We start from the raw sequence: 21,330 nt of genomic DNA on the forward strand, positions 1-21,330 counted from the left end.
TCTTGGCGCTAACGTTAATCAGCTCGAAACTAAATCTGATGGTCTTCCGTACTATCTAAATCGCATCTGGGTGCCGGATCGCGATAATTTACGTAAGTTCATTATGAATGAGGCTCACAAATCCCGTTACTCTATTCATCCAGGCACTGATAAGATGTACCAGGATGTGCGTATGACTTATTGGTGGCCTAGCATGAAGAGGGACATTGTTGTGTATGTCTCAAAGTGCCTCACCTGTCTGAAGGTGAAAGCTGAACATCAGCGTCCCTCCGGACTTTTAGAGCAACCTAAAATCCCCGTGTGGAAGTGGGATAGTCTTGCTATGGACTTTATTACTAAGTTACCCCATACACCTGCCGGTCATGACAGTATTTGGGTGATTATTGACCGTTTGACTAAATCGGCCCACTTTCTTCCTATACGCGAAGATTATAAAGTGGAGAAACTTGCTAGGATCTATACCGATGAGATTATATGCCATCATGGCATTCCTCTTGACATAATCTATGACCATGATGGTCGTTTTACTTCACGTCTTTGGCAAACATTTCAGTCCGCTATGGGTTCGCACTTGAATCTTAGCACGGCCTTCCATCCTCAGACGGATGGACAGACCGAGCGTACTATTCAGATCCTGGAGAACATGCTCCGTTCTTATGTCATCGACTTTGGTGGTAACTGGGATGTACATTTACCATTGATAGAATTCTCGTACAACAATAACTACCATTCCAGTATCCAGATGGCTCCTTTCGAAGCTCTGTACGGACGGAAATGCCGATCTCATCTCGGCTGGCATGAGGTTGGGGAGAAGTAGTTCACTGGCCCTGAGATTATTCAAGAAACAACGAATAAGATTCTTCAGATCCGTGATAACTTGATCAAGGCTAGGAGCAGACAAAAGAGCTATGCTGATAGAAGGCGCAAGCCTCTGGAATTTGTTGTTGGTGACTGAGTTCTACTCAAGGTATCTCCCTAGAAGGGAGTAGTTCGTTTTGGTAAGAAAGGAAAGCTCGCTCCTTGCTATGTAGGTCCTTTCGTAATACTTGAAAGGATTGGCAAGGTGGCGTACAGACTCGACGTACCACAAGAACTAAACAATGTGCATCCGGTGTTCCACGTGTCTAATCTACGTAAATGCCTAGCCGACGAGGAACTGCAGGTTCCCCTTGAAGACTTGCAAATAAATGAAGTCGTTCAATTTGTGGAGAAGCCGGTCGAAATCATGGACCAAGCTGTCAAGCGTCTGAGGCGCAGCAAAATTCCCATTATTAAGGTTCGATGGGAAGGAAAGCGTGGTGCCGAATTCACTTGGGAGTTTAAAAGTGATATGAAGGCCAAGTATCCGCAGCTCTTCAATCAGTCTTCATCTAAGATTTTGGGGACGAAATCTCTTAAAGGAGAGGAGACTGTAACGCCCAGCTTCCCTAAACTTTAGGATTTTGTCAAGATTAGCCTCTGAAGCTTGTCTATTTGTCATTTTAACCCCTGATCTATGTGGAAGTCTATGTTATATACTTGAAATGCCTAAATCTACGTGTGGAATGTTTATATCTTTGGAATGTCTACGACTATATACTTGGAATGCCTAGCTCTATATATGAAATATCTAAATCTATGTTGGAATGCCTAATTCTATGTTGGAATGTCTAAATCTATGATGGAATGCCTAAATCTACGTTTGGAATGTCTAAATCTATTTGGTGCTTGACTCCTTAGACTCGTAAAACTTGATTCTTGGTTGAACGAGAGACTAGAGCCTTGTCACTAACGGAATCTATTAATCTCTTGAACTTTTGATGTTTATGATGTAATCTAGTTATTCTATAATACGCAAACACTTAGCCTAACTCGCAAAACGAATCAAAGACGGGAGCGCGGAAAGATTGGATTGCCACCCTATCGGATGGCCACCCTATCGGATGACCACCCGATCGGACGACCACTGATGCGCGTGTGGTGTTATAGATTTTTATGTATATTTTTAGCCCTTTTTACATATTAGTCAATTTTTAAATTTATAAAACACGATATTTTACTAACACCAAACACACATATGGGCAAGTGCACCCATCGTGAGCGTAGTATAGTGTTGGTAAGATACCGAGGTCGTCCAAGGACACAAGAGCTTTTAATACCGGTTTATCCTCAACGTCTAATCATATCAAAAGTTTAGAAAAAGGTTTTAAACTAGAAGATAAAAACTAAAAATGCTGAAAAATAAAAATAAAAATAAAACAGATAGACAAGATGAATCACTTGGATCCAAATCGTGTTTAGTGTAACCTTTGATTACCTTCGCACATTTGCACTTTTTAAGAGATTATCTTAGTTATAATAGTAGGCCCCTCTTTTGAAGGTGACGTTACCCTCAACCCGGTAGTTTGAGTCAGCAAGGATACAATCCTAAAGGGTTGGATTATTGAAAGATAATTAATTAATTTATTAATGTGTAATGTTGTAGGCCCCTCTTTTGAAGGTGACGTTACCCTCGGCTAAGTAGTTTGAGTCAGCACGGATACAATCCTAAATAGCCGGGTTAATGTTTTAATAGTAGCTTACATATGAGGGGATCAAGGAGTTCGGACCCCCGCCATCCAATACCAGTGGGTATCGAAGGAGATCCTACTAAAGTTGACCCAGGTCCTTGCAGGATCTATACACTGAACAAGGCAAGACTCTTACCAAACCATTCCCTTAACCCCCGACCAGGTAGCCAACATATCTCCATATAGACCGTGGAGATATGAATGGTGAAAATCTTTTATTTTATATAGACAGTAAAATAATGCCAAGACACCACGGACAAATGATAAAGAAGATTCACCTTCAACATAAAAAACTAGTTATTAAAGTCATTAATACATAACCAAATAAAAGTGCGAAAAGATTAAAAATAAAAAGTATTACACGAGACACTTGTCTTCACCAAGTGATGTAAGAGACTTAGGCAAACATGGCCTTTGATTGTCAAGAACTCTTACGCTCAATCTTGGATCCCGAGACTACTCACACACTCTATAATGGATGATGGACGATGGTGGTAGATGTGGGTTGTGATGGTGGTGGTGGGCGGGTGAAGTGTGAGAGAGGTGGTTTGCCAAGAGATGGTTTGCAAATGAGCCAAGCACCCCTATTTATAGCCTGCACAGACACCCGGACACGGCCCTGTGTCCACACATCTTCTCTTTCTTTATTAAATGCAGTTTGTCTGTATTAGTTGACCACACCCCCGTGTCCGCTGGGCACGACCCCGTGTGCAGAAGCGTATCTATACTATCAAGATTTTCCTAGATTCTGCGAATCTTAGAGTTGACCACGGCCCCGTGTCCGCTGGACACGCCCCCGTGGTGGGTGATAGAAGCTTCTACAACTTTGTCTTTTTTGCAAACACTTAGGCACGCCCCTGTGCTCATTGAGCACGGGGCGTGTTCAGCCTTCTGTTCTCTTGTTTTTTGCTTGGGAAGATGCTGTCGGGGGGTTGGGCATGCTATGTTTATTCCTTTTCTTGTATTTATGTTAGATTTAGCTGCCTTTTTGCTTCTTTCGTTCATTTGAGCTCATTTAATCCTGAAAATATAAAAGGAAGACAAAAACACACTTTTTCCAACATTAGTACTAAAAAAAGGGTTAGTTTTATGCCACATTTGACGTAATTTATATGTTGCATTTTGCACACATCAGCCACCCTATCGGATGACCACCCTATCAGATGTCCACCCTATCGGATGACCACCCTATCGAATGGCCACCCTATCGGATGACCACCCTATCGGATGACCACCCGATCGGGCCACCACCCTATCCAATCCAAACCGCCTCAAGTCCCTTCCACACTATAAATAGGCCTGTCACATCACTTTATTCCCTGATGTGACAGCCCTGTTTGACCAGACGCACGCACACTACATTTTCTCCATTTCCTTGGCGATTTCGGTACGTTTCAAGCTAGATTCTTGTACTTACTCGATCTATACCTCATCCTTTATGTGATTCACCTTTGAAATCACACTTTTCACCATGAAATCTCTCAGATCTGAGATCTTAAGGATGATGTCATCATGGTGGTTTATACAAACGGTCATATGAGGTCATCCTTGGTGAGATCTAGCTAAGATCTAAGGGATTCCATGTATTTATCACCAAATCCAACCTAAATCTAAGTATTTTCATGATAAAACTTAAGTTTCTTCGTCTTCTTCTTCAACTTTTGCTCTAAATGGTGAGATCCGGTCCTGAACGGACTATAGACTTGATTATTAGTCTAGAGTCGGCTTAAGGATGGATTTCCAACAGAGAATGATGGCCAGAAAACGGAGTTGGACATAAACGTCATCACGGACAGTAACTGATCAGACTGGGGTGGTTCCCACCCGACTAGAATGGCTGTGCGACAATGAGTTTACCATTGTCACAACACGTACCATTGTTGTCATCGTTAAACTTAGGATGGCCACTCTATCGGATGGCCACCCTATCGGATGACCACCCTATCGGATGACCACCCTATCGGATGGCCACCCTATCGGATGACCACCCTATCGGACAGCCATCCGATCCAATAACAGTTTCCAACACCTTGCGTAATCTCTTCATTCTGCCAGACTCTTATCCTGTTGTAATCTAATCAGGCTTATTCCAAAAGAGCTCCATTTAATCCAATAACAGTTGCGACTGTTAAGCAATAACTGTGAGTATACTCGGTCCCCTTTTTACTTTTAAACTTTGGGGTGTAACATGTATTCTATATAAACTTGAATCTTTTTGAAGTCTAAACTCTATCCTATGTGTATGTGGAAACTTGTGCATTCTAGTATTCTATTTTGTGCTAGGTGACGTTTAATCCAGGGTGTGTAGTTCCGCCTTAACAATAGTATCGCTATAGGGGGTGCACCTCTCCCATTATTCGCAGGGGGTAATGTTAGGAGGATTCTAGTTTACCTTGAGTCTTGGATAAACACTAAAGCATCGGGATACTTGGGCTATCACTGCGTGGACTGCGACACTAGCACGGCTGAAACTATTTTTATTGCTTACATTGTGGATATGAGTTGTTTTTAACCTATTATTCTATTATCAAACTTGTATACTCGCCAATACTTTTGTATTGATATTTTAATACATGTTGCAGGCTAATAGGCTGCCTTGGAATGCATGGAAATCAAGCTAGGAGATGCTTAGAAACGTTGCCTAGTTAATTTAGACATTTTGAAATATTTGAAACAATGTTGTTATGTTTGATGCTTGACATTTGTGATGGTTGTTTTAGACAATTACTATGAAATTTATTAATGTCAATCGAAATATTTAGTGTTATGGAATTCTCATGAGCAGTCTGAACGCTTAGTGCTCGCACACCGATGTTTCTGCCATCAGTTGGGGTGTGACATAACCCAGGTCCTTGCAGGATCTATACACTGAACAAGGCAAGAACCTTACCAAACCATTCCCTTAACCCCCGACCAGGTAGCCAACATATCTCTATATAGACCGTAGAGATATGAATGGTGTAAATCTTTTATTTTATATAGACAGTAAAATAACGCCAAGACACCACGGATAAATGATAAGGAAGTTTCACCTTCAACATAAGAAACTAGTTATTAATGTCATTAATACAAAACCAAATAAAAAGTGCGAAAAGATTAAAAAACAAAAGTATTACACTAAATGCTTGTCTTCACCAAGTGATGTAAGAGACTTAGGCAAACATGGCCTTTGACTGTCAAGAACTCTTACTATCAATCTTGGATCCCGAGACTACTACACACACTCTATGATGGATGATGGATGATGGATGATGGTGGTGGATGTGGGTTGTGATGGTGGTGGTGGGTGGGTGAAGTCTGAGAGAGGTGGTTTGCCAAGGGATGTCTTTGAAGTGAACCAAGCACCTCTATTTATAGCCTACACAGAAGCCCGGACACGGCCCCGTGTCCATTGGGCACGGCCCCGTGTCCACCCACTTTCTCTTTCTTCATTAAATGCAGTTTGTCTACATTAGTTGACCATGCCCCCGTATCCGGTGGGCACGACCGCGTGTGCAGAAGCGTATCTGTACTATCAAGATTTGCTTGGATTCTGCGAATCTTAGCGTTGACCACAGCCCCGTGTTCGCTGGGCACGCCCCCGTGTTGGGAAATAGAAGCTTCTACAACTTTGTCTTTTCTGCAGACACTTGGGCACGCCCCCGTGTTCAATGAGCACGGGGCATGTTCAGCCTTCTGTTCTCTTGTTTTTGCTTGGGAAGATGCTGTCGAGGGGTCGGGCATGCCACGTCTATTCCTTTTCTTGTATTTATGTTAGAATTAGCTGCATTTTTGCTTCTTTTGTCTATTTGAGCTCATTTAATCCTGAAAATACAATAGGAAGACAAAAGCACACTTTTTCCAACATTAGTACTAAAAAGGGTTAGTTTTATGCCTCATTTGATGTAATTTATATGTTGCATTTTACACACGTCAAACATTTAAACAAACGAATTTTCTTATTTATGTTCGATCGTTAACATTCTATATGAACACTACATAAACATATACGAACACAAATGAATAAACCCAAACGAACAAAAAATATAGACACACACATCAAAGTATTGTATTAATATTTAAGTGAACAAAAACAAACATAAATGGACATCCACGAACGGAAACAAATGCAACATGTGTTGATGTTCGTTCGCTTAATTAAATGAACAAAAAGTTTTGTACATCTTCCTTCAGTTATTAAATAAATGAACTTCCCGCCTAATAGTTCACGAATGATTCACTGAACGTTCAGTTCATTTGCACACTTAGATTCATCAATTAAAATTAGCTTTAACCACCCACTTTCAAAGCCCATGGTTAACCGAATCATGTTTTCTGATAATCGAATTTACCAAACCGTTTATATTTGAACATATTGAAACACTGGTTATAGGTTTGGTTTTATCCCATAATTAAACTAATCCATCTCACCTCTAGAACCATTTCTAAATAGTGTCGATTATGTGGCATCTAGGGGACCCGGGCCATTACCTGATTTGGCCTCAGATAGGTGCTACCCTAGCGGGTACACCGTCGTCGGTCCAACGAGTAGTGACAGGCGGGTATGGTTTGGGAGTGGTAGAACCCGAAGGCAGGAGAGGAATGTGAATGCTTTCAACGGCCTTTTGACCGTTTGAGTTTTAAAAAAAAATCAATTAAATAAATTAAAACTTTTACCATTTAACCTTCCCTATTTAAACCAATTCAATTCACCTTCTACACCATTTCAAAAGCTCTAACATTTCACAACTTCTATTTCACTACATCCTTTTTTTGTCAAATGTGATCAACATGGGGCTGGATATCTGGTGGAACCTTCACACCGTCGACAATTGTAACACCTCGAAAAATTTCGTCCAATAATGTCTTGACACGTGTCATAAAGTTCCGTTATGTGAAAACATACTTTAGAGGGACTAAAAGTGACAAACAGTGAAAACTATGGAACGTAAGGGTCCAAAGTGTCAACAATGGATAAATAGACTCTATGATAACCTAACATAATGATTATAACCTTAAACGGATGGTTCATGGATCATACGACGCGGAAATTGCACAAAAGTGAAGTATTGCAAACTATAGGGGCCAAAAGTGTCAACATGTTTAATTTATACCTCTGAGTGAACTTTTGGCAGACCCGAAGCTTTGTAAAGCTAAAATATACTCACTAGAATATATGGTAAAAATTTCATGAAGTTTCGTCAACGTATGAGAAAGTTATGGCCAAAACCGTATTTGAAGGACTAAAAGCGTCAACGTCGAATTTCAGGGCTTTCCGGTTGAGCGCAAAATGTTCCGAGGACATTTCCATGTTGGTAAAAGTCCTAAGGTTCTTAGAAACCAAGTTTGGGGGTTTACGGGTCGAGAAAAGTAGCCGAAACATCGCGTACAAGCTCAGGGACCATTTCTGCCAAAAATTGAAACTTGTTGGGCTGAACAGGGGGTCAGGCGACCCGCCTGGACTGACCCAAGCGGGCCGCGTGGGTCTGCCAGCGACAGAATTCGTATTTGGGGCTGAATTGGGTCCGAATTTAAGTTGTTTACAGCTCATTCCACCTCCCATTTGCTCCAATACGTGCCCTTGCATGCCTAGTTCAACAGGAGCCTACTACAAACATCTAATTCACTCTTTAAATCAGATTTTGATCATTGTTCTTGGCACTTGAAGTTGTGAACAAGGAGCTCTCTACATTCAAGAACTCTCTCAAGCTTTCTGGAGCATTTCTGAATATCAAGGACGATTTCTAGTGTTCACTAAACATAAATAGGACCCTTGTAAGCTCTCAATTCAATCTTTAATCCGTTCTTGTTGTGGTTATTGCTAAAAGTCAAACTGGTTGTTCATAAGCTTTGACTTTCTGATTAAACAAGTTTCAATCAGTCATTTCTCGAATTGAGACCTGATACATGTTGGTAATATTATGGGAAACAAACCCTCAAAAGGGTACTCTCTGATTCCCACTACATGCATGCTAAATGTCGAGTCAAACCTATTTCTAAAAAGTCAACAGAAGCGATTTTTGTGAAAAATGACATGAATAATGATATAGATGACATGCAATCTGTTTGATCTTCATAGAAAGCTTTATTATGAATATAAGAATGTATTTTACCACGATCAACTCGACGATCTTTAGTGTAAACCCGGATTGGAACCGAAAGTCTTAATAAACGACTTTTTCGTAAACTATCGGTTCGGATCCGTACATGCATGTGTGAGATCTGTATTTTAGAGCATTTTTGACCATTGGCATTTTAGTTAAACTTTCTGGAAATTTTATGTCATAAGTCTATGCTTAGCCGATTCGAATGCATGTTTCCGATTTATGCATAAAGTTGACTATTTTGCCCTTTTTGATATAAAACGTGATTTTTGGAAAAGTGAAAGAGTAGAAATCTTTATTTCTAATATATAAACTTGCACCGAAAATTTCGGATCAGTTGGTGGTCCAGATTGTGAGTTATGGCCATTAGCGTAAAACTATATTATAAATTTACATAAACGGTCCTTTTCGCGTAGAACCCGTTTCTGGCCACGTTTTGATACGAAACTCTTTACCAACAGAAGTAATATAATATTCTGGGAATTTTGATGATTTTTAATTAATTTTTGGCTGAACGGATCGTAGATCGCCTAGTCAATTCGGCTTATGTCGGTTTTGACCGTTTTAGCCATAAAATGAGTTTTACACATCCTTTTGACCCGAAACCTTTTTCTACTGATTTTATATGATGAATAAATTATTTTAAGTATTCTGGAAATATAAAAATCTCAGATTTAATTTGAAAACCCGAAAACGCCCTTAGATCGCATATTTAGCGTTTTAAGCGCATAGTAAGCGTTATACTTGTTTTAAACATGTAAGACTTATACCTACTGATGTAATTAGCCTATTTTCATATAATAACAGTAAGTATAAGTATATGATCTCAGATTTCCAGTTTTTGGCATTTTTAGCCCTTGTGAAATTACTAAAATACCCCTACGGTGCATAGTTTGGTTTTAAATGATAAATTTGGTATATGGGTCATACCCTACTGATATAATATGTTATATTAAGTATATTTACTGTATGAACCAGACCCTAAACTCAGATTTCTAATTTTACTCTTTTATTATCTTTTAAATGACCAAAATGCCCTTCTAAGGCATAAATTGAGTTTAAAATTATTCCGGGCAATATAGAACATAACTTACTGATGTTATATCATAATTAAAGCATATTATATCAGGGAACTTGCATTTGAATCATTGGTCTACCCGTATCGCCCTTTTCGCGTTCGGTTCGGTTTACGTAACTAGTTTGTGTAAATTGACCGAAACGGGTCAAACAATATCATTTTTGTCTCAAAATCCAGAGTGTATTTAGTATACCCATATTATACAAGTATTCAAACTTGTCGGGTCTAAATCACGTTCTATCCGGTCTTCGCTTAATCATGCGCTTGAACCGTATATTTCCTTAAAACTAACCGGTCTAAGCTTAGGCTTAAATTAAAGACCCGTTAGTATTCTAATTGGTTATTTATACCATCGTTCCAGACTAGAGCCTTCCGGTAAATTGTACCTACGCTTACTTAAGTGAATACGGCTGAGTTATTATAATTCTTGCTATTTAAGACAGGAGCTAGCTCAGGTAAATACTCTTAACTTATTTTCCCTATTACGGGCTTGGGATACGGTAATATAAATACCGCATGGTCAGGTATGGGATTCGAAGACCAATGTGTCGGGAAATTCAAATAACCTGTTTTAATTCGTATTGCTTGACTGAAACATTGGGGGTTAATGCGACCGTGTCCTGGATATCCTTGACTCATTAATTGCAATGGCCACGACCTAAGCACGGGGTGTAGGCATACACCTGACAGATGCTTTATGCTTATTATTTGATTATACCCATTATGGGATTCCCAATAGGGGAATAGTGGTGTGTCGGTTAATCTTGAACCGGCATAGGACCGGGCCCCGTATGTAGAGCAAGTTATGTAAACCTGATAACATGAGATATAGTTTGTCCCAAGTATAAAAGATTAATCTTGCCTTGTGCATCTTAATCAAGTGTCAAAATAGTTTTGTGCCTTGTGCGCCTAAACCAATTTTCATAAACTCTTTTCAAATGAGTCAGTTGAGTGTATTTACCAGTGAAAACTGACGTATTTTCCAAAGTCTAAGTGACAGGTACAAGTACGTAATAGGCTGGAAGCTGCTCAGGGCGTTAATAAGGAATCTTGCAAATTCTAGGCGTCTAAAGTCTGTTGAACAATACTTAATTTTATTTGATCCGCCTGTGGATCCGTTTCAACTACTTGTGATATTAAATATTACGTTTATGTAAAGTTGAAATGAATCTATTTCTGCTTCCGCTGTGCATTTATATATTGTGTTGTTTGACTATGATGTTATCAACTACGTCACGTTACCCCCACCGGGCCCACCGGTGACACGTGGAAATTCGGGGTGTGACAACAATTAACACGTCGTCGTGTAAACCCTCAACCTTCAAACCAACCTACTTCAAACCTATCACCTTCAAACCAACGACGATCAACCCGTCATGGAAACCCGAAACTTTCAAACCCACCATCTTCGAACCCACCACCTTCAAACCCAATGCCTACAAACCCACCTCCTCTAGTTTTTGAAATCTACCGTCAACGACATCCTAACGATTCGACTATGGAATATTGAACTAGGTCTATGATTATACCTTTAGTCAACCACAATTAGTTGGAATAAGAATTGGGGATGGGTCACATCCGGCAATGACAAACACTCCTACACCAACAAACCCCAATTTGACACAAGAAGTCCCAACTGTCACACCCCAATCGATGGTGGAAACATCGGAGCGAGACGAAACGAGATTGCTTGAGACTTCATAACATACTAGTAGTGAAAATAATTTATATAACGATATTTCAGTTCATTTCTAATTCAACGGTGCGACGTTTGAAAGGAAATTACAACTTGTTCATAACATAATCAAACAAAAAGGATATATAAAACATAGAAATTAAGTGTGTTTCTAAGTCCATCCTAATACATTTTTTGAACGTCTCATCATCAATTTCCTGCAATATATATTAGAGTAACGGTCAACACATAAAGCATTGGTGATCAAACAAGTTTGTCTACTAGCATACGTATAGAAATTTGACTCAATCCAAACATGGCATAAAATGTATACTAAGGCATAAGATACATAAACTAGCATGCAACATAAAGATGTCAAACCAATTGTGTCCATGTTACGTAATCTTGTCACCGAAGCGCACAAGACTGTTTGATTGAATAACTTAACATAGACCCTTCCTAAAGGCGGTGTGCTACTCCTATAGCGCTATACATGGTAAGGTTGGCTCAGGAATTTAATGACAAATAATGTGCAAGAATAGCTTCTAGCATGTAGGTATCCTAAAGTATAAAACATTAGCATGTATAAATGGATTGGTTGATTGAATCATATAAGTGTGAGTTTGATAATTTATATATATTGCACCCAAAGTGTATTAAAATAAACGGGGTCATGTATACTCACACTTTACGTAGAAGTTCCACGTAAGTGAGTTGATGCGTTTGAGAGTTTTGGAACGCCGAGTTAGCCTTCAAGGATAAACAAGGCGTGTAAATATGACGGATTGGATCAGGTGTAACGCTCTGTATTTTCGCGTTTTTCTTATTTTAGCAAGTCTGGTTGTACCTTCCACTTTTTGACACTTGTACTCTCTTTGTATTCCTTTCGTTTCAGTTGTAATCAGAGATTATTGATCATAATGAAAAACGAGGTTATTTTCTTATACTTATGTGCAATTATTGTGCTTTTTGAACGATATATCATTTGTGAATCTTGGATCCTTTATTTAAGCAACACTAGATACAAGTTAAAACTAATTAAACAATGAGATTCTTGATCCTTTATTATTCTTTGACGCTTGATACTCGTTAAACCAGTCTAAACTGATAAAATAACGAGATTCGGATTCTTATTCCTTTAAAGGTTGCAATTTCTCATAATAATTACTTTTTTTAGTGTTTAAATAAATAAAATAATAAATTTTATATTTTAAAAGTATTATTAATTTATTTTTATAATCAATCAAGTTGCAAAAGACTTTAGAGTTGCAAAAGAAACACACACCTTTCAACGAATATGGTTGGTGCAACTGGAGGTTCATCTACGTCCATTGCTTCAGGTTCAGCTGCAGTTGCGTCTCTGAAAGAAACAAAAAAGCATAATAGGGCTTCTATCTATATGTCTGATATAAAATTCCTGAGAAAATGGAAAAAAGACCAATTTTAGCAAAATAAACAAAAACCAATTTTAAACGAAACACTATAAGTTTCATAAAAGGTTGATGTGTAAGTGTGTAAGCACCTCTTGAGGATCCACGATGTCGCTATATTGACCAGCCAAAACGATTGAAATAGTAGTAGGCACGAAAGTGTATGACCCCCCCCCCCCCCCGACAGCTGGCAACCGTGTCCCAAAATGTGTTTGTGTCAATGTGTTCAAACCAACAACAAACAGTAGTCTTTGAATCATCGTTGCTTTTTCTGCCTAAAATAGACAAATAAACCAATCAACCCATGTATCTGAATTAAATAAACAAACAAAAAACTAAGAAATAAAAAGAATATGAGTTTTCAAAATTTAGCAGAAACTGGAAAGACTTACATTCCCACCACCCGTGGTACACATATAGCTGTTGCGCTGTCGTTATTGGCAGACTACGTGGATAGTTGGTTGTCGGAGGGTACACGTATAATACTCAACGTGGCACGTATATAGCTGTTGTATTTGGGACGGTGCAAACAAAAATTGGGTTTAGGGCATGCATCAGTTATCATGTTGGATTAACGGCGATAAAGGCGATAAAAGTTTCTTTGTAGTCCAAAAATATACGGTAGGGCAAGTATTGTTTATTGCGTCCGATCTGATGTGGCCAAATTGTTAAATGTTTCTTTGTAAACAATGTTTCTGGTATGGTTCTTCATGCCACCGTTGCCATCCCCGACGATGACAATCTTTAAACCTTCAGGTGTCGTAACCCTTGAAAGAGCGACATAAAGCTGGCCATGGCTAAACACAGGTCGGGGCAAATAGAGACCAACAACTTTTAATGATTGGCCTTGGCTTTTATTAATGGTCATTGCATAGCATGGTTTCACTGGGAACTGGCGTCTTTTCATAATGAATGGCCATTTTGATTTCGTGGATGAAAGGGTTATCCTCGGTATTAATGCAGTATCTCCACGATTTGACCCAGTAAGTATCCTAGCCTTGATAACAAATTTCCCAAGGTCTGTGATAATAAGACGGGTGCCATTGCATAAGCCTTGCGAGGGGTTCACATTTCTTAAAAGCATGATAGGGAGGCCTTCTTTTAAATACAAAGCGTACGGTGGCATACCTAACAATGTCAAATAATTAAAGAATTTAACTGGTCACAAATATTTTGTTTGTAACTAATATTTTAGTGCCGGGGGGGTACCTGGGAATGTCAAAGAGTTTAGGAATTCAGACGGATAGAGTTGTTCCTGTTCTAATACATCCGTGGATGCGCGACATATCTCGTCAGAGCTCTTGTAGGTCTTTGTGGTCCGTCTCAATTGTGCAAACATGTAATCATTGATTTCGTCAGCGTCTATATTGCGTGGGGTTAGTATTGCTCTTTCACACAAAAATCGTCATCGTCCTGCCTTTCTGTAAACGACGGGAAGACAGCGTTAACAATCGAGGCCACAGGAAGACCACAACTATCAACGATGAACCTGGTGGGTATTTCGATCCAGGTTGACTCATCTTCACCTTCTTTGGCTTTTGAGGGAACGATTCCATCGCCGATTTCTAACAACCATTTGTTGAAACATTGCCTATCCATGTCTATCACACCTGTTGAGGTGTATTCGTTGACACGCATACTACGGTGGAGAGTGAAGATTTCACAACTTTTCCATAGGTACGATTTATTTATGCATGCCTGAACAACATCTTCACTTTTTCCCTTTGGGATGACGGGAAGGATTTGCCTGAAATCACCACCAAGCAAGATAGGCATGCCACCAAACACACGTTCCCTGTTTGCGTAGGTACAAAACCCCAAGATATCTCTAAGTGTTTTATCAAGTACTTCAAAGGCATATTTTTGCATCATTGGTGCTTCGTCCCAGATGATTAACCTTACCTCTTGTAAAAGGTGTGCCAATTAGGTATTTTGTTTGATGGCACACGTGCTATTGTTAAGTAATTCTAAAGGGATAGCGAAGCGGCTATGAGCTGTCCGACCACCGGGTAATAGAAGGGATGCGATACCTGACATACGGGGATAGGTAAAGTGAGTAAAAATGGAGTTGTGTACGCAACCACATACATTATGTAGCACGAGAATAATTATACAACATTAGATAATTTTTTTTTACCTGAAGATGCAACCGCAAGGGCAATCAGGCCCATCGATCTTAAGCGTGACAGGATGGCTCTGTACAGGAAAGTCTTGCCTGTCCCACCCGGACCATACACGAAATAAAACCCTCCTTTTCGGGTGATAACAGAATCAATGACTGTGTCGTATATGACCGTTTGTTCCGTGTTTAGTGATGCATATAATTGATCGTGTTCGTCTGTCAACTTTTTTTTATTGTAACTCAACTCTTCCCTGATTAGACGATTATCCATCTTATCGAGGAGCGACGTATCTGTTTGTGGCATATCTGTGAAATCAACCAACGATTTTCCATTTTTCTCCAATAGTTCATTTAGTTCAATCAGGCAGTAGTTCTTAAGCTGGTCGTCCGATAAATGTAATCCCGGAAACATGAAGAGCCTACGTTTCATGTATAAAATATCATCAGATAGTATCTCCCAATTCTGTGCCCACAATTGTGCCGGGCGGTTCACTTCGCAAAACAACAATATGGTAACAAACAATTCCCGTAGCTGGGAACCGGACGCCCATAATTTAGACTCTGAAAGAGCGTCATTCCACTCCTTGTCATCATTAAGTAAGTCGTACGCATAGCAGGCTTCTTTGAACGTTTCATACACGACTCCGTCGACCGTTTTTATTTCTTCAAAACTTCGGGGCCCTCTGACAATTCCCAACAACATCCTTAAATAATACTTTGGCCCAGCTGCTGGATTGCAATACACAATCCGCCCAATGGCTGGCCGTTCCAACCGCGTTTTCCATACCTTGTTATCCTCTTGCCACACATACTTTGTAGGTATCTCGGCGTACGTAAACTCTCTTGCCGCTGCATCTCTGCTGTTCAGCGCAAACCATTGGGTGAACATTGTGTCTCGTATCCCGTCCCGGTTTAACAGGGCTGGTAAGCTGTCCGAATCACGTAACGTGATTAGATGTTGGTTAGGTGTATGGAACGTTAGCTTCATGACGGATGGGAATGAGTAATGTATAGGAAATGCAAGCATTCTCCACACAGCTTCACACGGTGATAAGTACCGGCAATCCAAATAGTTTTTAATCTCATCGACCTTAACAATCTGTTGTGTACGCCTTTCACCATCATTGCCAATGTTTTCCTGAACAACCATTGTAGCCCTGTCTGGCCCCTTGTTTAAGTATTTAAACAGGTATTTTATTGCTCGGGACTGGTTGCACCATTCAACATTGATGTGCGATTCGTACTTTAAGAGGAGATAACGGTTGTATGGGACGACAAACCGGTTGTCAAGCTTCGTTTTGCCCTTCATAAAGAAAATCTTGGTATCTCGTCGTCGATAAACCGGGTAACCGTCTTCGTCAATTGTCGTTTCTCGATAAAATGGTTTTGGAAAGTGTTTCATGCATTTACCATCTGTTGTACACGGAGCACTGCGCGCATCATTCCCACATGGACCATGCAACATGTAATCTGTCACAGCCTTATAGCCGGATGGATCGTCAATTTTCGATGGGATCTCGGCTGAAATCAAATCATCTATACCAGTAGGCGTGCGAGACGCGGCAGAATTTTCGAGCCACAATAAAAGGTGCGCATGTGGTAGGCCTCGTTTTTGAAACTCAATTGTGTAAACAACTGTATATAACCAGGGGGACAAAGATTCAAGACAGAGAGGGAAAAAAGGGGAAAATTACAAAGCTAAAAAAGGTTAGTATTTGTGGTAGAATTGATAGAAAAAGAAAGAGGCGGAGCATTACAAACTTTACCTGCTTTGCAGTTGCCAAAGATTTATTTCTTCATAATATCTTCAATCAAGAAGGTTAGCTTAAGCTTAAAAACACGTGATACAACATCTGCACGGTCGTGAGACTTCTGTCCTGATATGAGAGATACCATGTCTTCGATTTTCAGGCCATTTTGGGTTAGCTGTAAATGTTACAAATAGGTCGGGGTTCCCAAAAGCACGGCACAGAGCCATGGCATCTTGGTAATTTTGGATCATATATCTTGGACTGCCCGTAAAGGTTGATGGCAAAACTATACGTTGTCCGATAGCCTCAGCATTTGTATCCCCACGCGTCACAGCGTCACAAACATTATGATAGAGTTCAACGCGCAGCTCATTTTGGTTATTCCTCATCCAGCGCAACCTTTGTTCTTCGATGGCCGCGTATGAGTCAACCAAATATTGTTGGAATAAACGACCGCCTCTTAACAGGGTGGTGCCTTCATTGTTGCGATAATGGATTCTGTAGCAGTAGTATTCCCGCATCGTGACACATTGTCGTTTAGTCGCCCGACGTCCGGTGTTGTCATGGTAGCGTATGCGCTCGTGGAACCCGGTCTCTCTGTACGGGAACAATAACGGATACTGCAAAGGCATGTAAAGCTGATGTAATTCTGATATCCGCTGAAACGCGCCGTTTTTTGTACTGACGATAACATCACGTGGCTCGGTGTTTTCCCCAAAGTCGTTTGTATAAGAACAGCAACTTCAGACACATTAGGGCGATTGTACTGTGGATTGTTTATTATTTGGCCTAGTAAGCGTAGCTGACAATCGTTGCTTTCATTCTGAGTGCACCAGTCGCGCGCCATTCGGAAGGCGTTTGTCACAACCCCCGATCCCTATCTCCCGGGAACGGGCGGCCGTGAGCCAATTTCGGTGGTATCACATTTATTTATCCAATTTGGCAGCGGAAATTTTCATCAGGACCGTAGTTAGGAAATATTTAATCAGAGTAAACCACCATGTTTTATAACATTAAACATATGGGTAAAAAAAACCCAAGTTTTCAATACACACGTTTCATAGGAATAAATCCTATTTATTTAATAAAAACATCCATTTTATTCTTAGGTAACTTTATTGCCACTTTTCCAAGCCTCCAGTGCTGTCCAGCTGGCTTCCATTTGGCTTTCACATATTGTTACCTGAAACGCGTTTTTAAAACATTTTGTCAGTGGAAAATACTGGTGAGTGATTCCCAGTTTAATCAAGTTTAAGTAAAAACCAATTTGCAGTATTGAGGGCACATCCGCAATAACATTTGTATCCAAGACATCACAATTAACATCAGTGGTACGGTCATACTCAACTTATGGGATGTTACCACGCCAGTAACAAATTTTGTATACAAAACCCCAACATACCCACTATAATTGTATTCTTTACAAATACTCAATAACTGCTTTGTATGTATTTAATTAAGTGAGGTTTTGTAAAAACAGTAAACAGAAAGGTTTACAAAAAGTGAATCAACTCACATTGCTGTTTTAGGTTTTTCGTAATGGTTTCCTGGAGATAATCTATAAATTACACAAATGCACGTGTGTTAGTATAATAACCCATTTTAACATTAGTAATACCCTCCCCGAGACGGCATTCCAACGACTACGTCGGGCAGAACCACGACAGCCGTTACGGAACCCTAGATCAATCGGGCAGCGTATCTAATACGTCTCCAGGGGTTACAATACTTACATCGTAGCAGAACCTCGCTATTTTAGGGGGTATAATGCCCGGGTATAGTAATGCCACTACAGAAAATTAAGAAAGAAAGAAAGAAGTTGAGCGAGACGGACTGAAGGCCGTTGCCTTCTATTTATAGGGCTGTAATCGCACTTTCTCGCGGCCCGCGTGAAGAACAGGCCAAGCTTACGCGGCCCGCGTCAACGCTGGGTCAACGCTAGCTTGGCTGGGTCAGCGTATAGGTCCGCCACGATGATGACACGTGTCATCACCGGGCTGCGCCACCATTTGAGACACTCGCGGCCCGCGTTAACTAATGGAATCTCTTATGCGGCCCGCGTCAACTAAAGAATTCAGCGGAGTCCGGTTACATCTTCATACGGCCCACGTTAAGTTGAGGTGAGGTCCTACGCAGCCCGCCTCCGCTTAATTTTTAGTGTTTTTAATTTATTTTATATATTATATTCTAATTTGGGCTCGGTTTTCACATACGGGGTGCATATAAAGACATATTGATATATTTAAAAATATATTAAGGTGTCGGAAATATTATGAGGATGTCGGTTTATCGAGGGTTGTCATATCCTCCCCTCCTTGTTTTAGAGCTCGTCCTCGAGATCTACTAGAACAAGTGTGGATATTTCTTTCGCATTTCTGATTCAAGTTCCCATGTGTATTCAGGTCCTCTTTTGGAGTCCCACTTTACTTTGACCAGTACTAATCTCTTATGCTTGAGATTCTTAATTTTTCTATCTTCAATCTGTAGAGGCCTCTCTACAAATTTGAGTTGTTCATTAACCTCTATATCTTTGAGAGGTACTACGAGTGATTCATCAGCTAGGCACTTTTTGAGATTAGATACATGAAATACATCATGTATTCCTACCATTTCCTCTGGCAGTTGTAGCTGATAGGCTACAGGTCCTATTCTTTTAAGAATTTTGAAAGGTCCAATATACCTGGGACTTAGCTTTCCTCTTTTGATGAATCTTACCACTCCTTTCCAGGGAGAGACTTTCAATAATACTTTATCTCCCACTTGAAATTCTAATGGTTTGCGTCTGTTATCGGCATAGCTCTTTTGTCGATCACGTGCTGTTTTTAGTCGTTCCTTGACTTGAATGATTTTATCAGTTGTTTCTTGTACTATCTCGGGTCCAGATAATTGTTTTTCCCCAATTTCTGCCCAACAGACTGGGGTTCTGCACTTTCGTCCATAAAGTGCTTCGAATGGTGCAGCATTGATACTTGTGTGATAACTGTTATTATAAGAAAATTCTATTAAAGGTAAGTGTTCGTCCCAGTTACCTCCAAAATCAATTACACAAGCTCTAAGCATGTCCTCCATTGTCTGAATTGTCCTTTCGCTTTGTCCATCCGTTTGAGGATGATAAGCTGTGCTTAGATTTAACCTAGTTCCCATTGCTTTTTGGAAACTTGACCAAAAATGAGAGGTAAAACGGCTATCCCTATCAGAAACAATTGATAAAGGAATTCCGTGTAATGAAACAATTTCATTTACATATAATTTGGCTAATTGTTCCATACTAAAGGTTTCCTTCATTGGTAAGAAATGAGCTGACTTGGTTAACCTATCTACAATCACCCAGATTGTATCATTTCCTTTCCTTGTTTTAGGCAATTTGGTAACAAAATCCATTGTTATCAATTCCCATTTCCAAACTGGTATTTCTAATTGTTGTAACAAACCTGAGGGTTTCTGATGTTCAGCTTTAACTTGTAAGCAAGTTAAACATTTAGAAACATAAGCTGCTACATCCTTTTTCATTCCTATCCACCAGAAATTTTTCCTTAAATCCTGGTACATTTTATCACTTCCTGGATGCATCGTATATTTAGACTTATGAGCTTCTTCTAATATATGGTGACGTAAATTTCCTAATTTAGGTATCCACATTCTCTTTTTATGGAACCTCCAAATTCCATCTGTTCCTTGTTCTAATTCCTTAATCATTCCTTTTAATTTTTCAGTATCCTCCTTGATTACTGATTCTTGTGCTTTTCTAATCTGATTGTTTAAATCTACTTGTAGATTTAATTTAAGAGAACGTACCCTTTTTGGCTTTTCATGATACTTTCGACTTAAAGCATCAGCCACCACATTGGCTTTTCCTGCATGATACTGGATATCACAATCATAATCACTAAGTAACTCCATCCAGCGTCTCTGTCTCATATTCAACTCTTTTTGCCCGAAGACATATCTTAAACTCTTATGATCTGTGAATATGGTAAACTTACTACCATAAAGATAATGTCTCCAAATCTTAAGGGCAAAAATTATGGCTCCTAATTCCAAATCATGGGTTGAATAATTTCCTTCATGATTCTTAAGCTGTCTAGATGCATAAGCTATAACCTTTTGACGTTGCATTAATACGCATCCATAACCTAACTTAGAAGCGTCACAAAAGACTACAAAGTCTTCAGTTCCTTCTGGTAACGCTAGTATGGGTGTATGGGTTAATCTTTGCTTAAGGATTCTAAAGGCTTCTTCTTGTTTTGGTCCCCATTCAAACTTAACAGATTTACAGGTTAACTTAGTTAAAGGAATGGCTATTCTAGAAAAATCTCGAATAAATCTTCTATAATAACCGGCCAATCCTAAGAAACTTCTAACTTCAGTTGGTGACTCTGGGGTTTTCCATTTGGTAATTGCCTCGATTTTTGTTGGGTCTACATGAATTCCTTCATGGTTAACTAAATGTCCGAGAAATTGTACCTGTTCTAATCAAAACTCACACTTTGAAAATTTAGCATAAAGCTTTTCCTTTCTCAATAGACTTAAAAGTAAGTGCAAGTGCTTTGCATGCTCTTCTTTACTTTTAGAGTAAATTAGAATATCATCTATGAAAACAATTATGAATTTATCCAAATATGGCTTACATATTCGGTTCATC

At 39.6% G+C, this 21,330-nt stretch overlaps 2 protein-coding genes across 2 annotated transcripts; both read right to left on the bottom strand.

Moving 5' to 3' along the window:
• Positions 1 to 14,192: 14,192 nt before the first annotated feature.
• Positions 14,193 to 14,687, bottom strand: LOC110924114. Its single transcript, XM_022168149.1, has one exon. The coding sequence runs from the start codon at positions 14,685 to 14,687 to the stop codon at positions 14,193 to 14,195; it is 495 nt and encodes a 164-aa protein (XP_022023841.1).
• Positions 14,688 to 14,738: 51 nt separating this feature from the next.
• Positions 14,739 to 17,320, bottom strand: LOC110924112. The gene is made up of 3 exons (XM_022168148.1): positions 16,831 to 17,320; positions 14,953 to 16,572; positions 14,739 to 14,845 (listed from the first exon to the last, which is right to left on the bottom strand). The coding sequence occupies exons 1-3, from the start codon at positions 17,318 to 17,320 to the stop codon at positions 14,739 to 14,741; spliced, it is 2,217 nt and encodes a 738-aa protein (XP_022023840.1).
• Positions 17,321 to 21,330: the final 4,010 nt, after the last annotated feature.

The sequence above is a fragment of the Helianthus annuus genome, chromosome 17 (genome assembly GCF_002127325.2).
Source record: "Helianthus annuus cultivar XRQ/B chromosome 17, HanXRQr2.0-SUNRISE, whole genome shotgun sequence".
In the NCBI taxonomy this organism is placed as follows: Eukaryota; Viridiplantae; Streptophyta; class Magnoliopsida; order Asterales; family Asteraceae; genus Helianthus; species Helianthus annuus.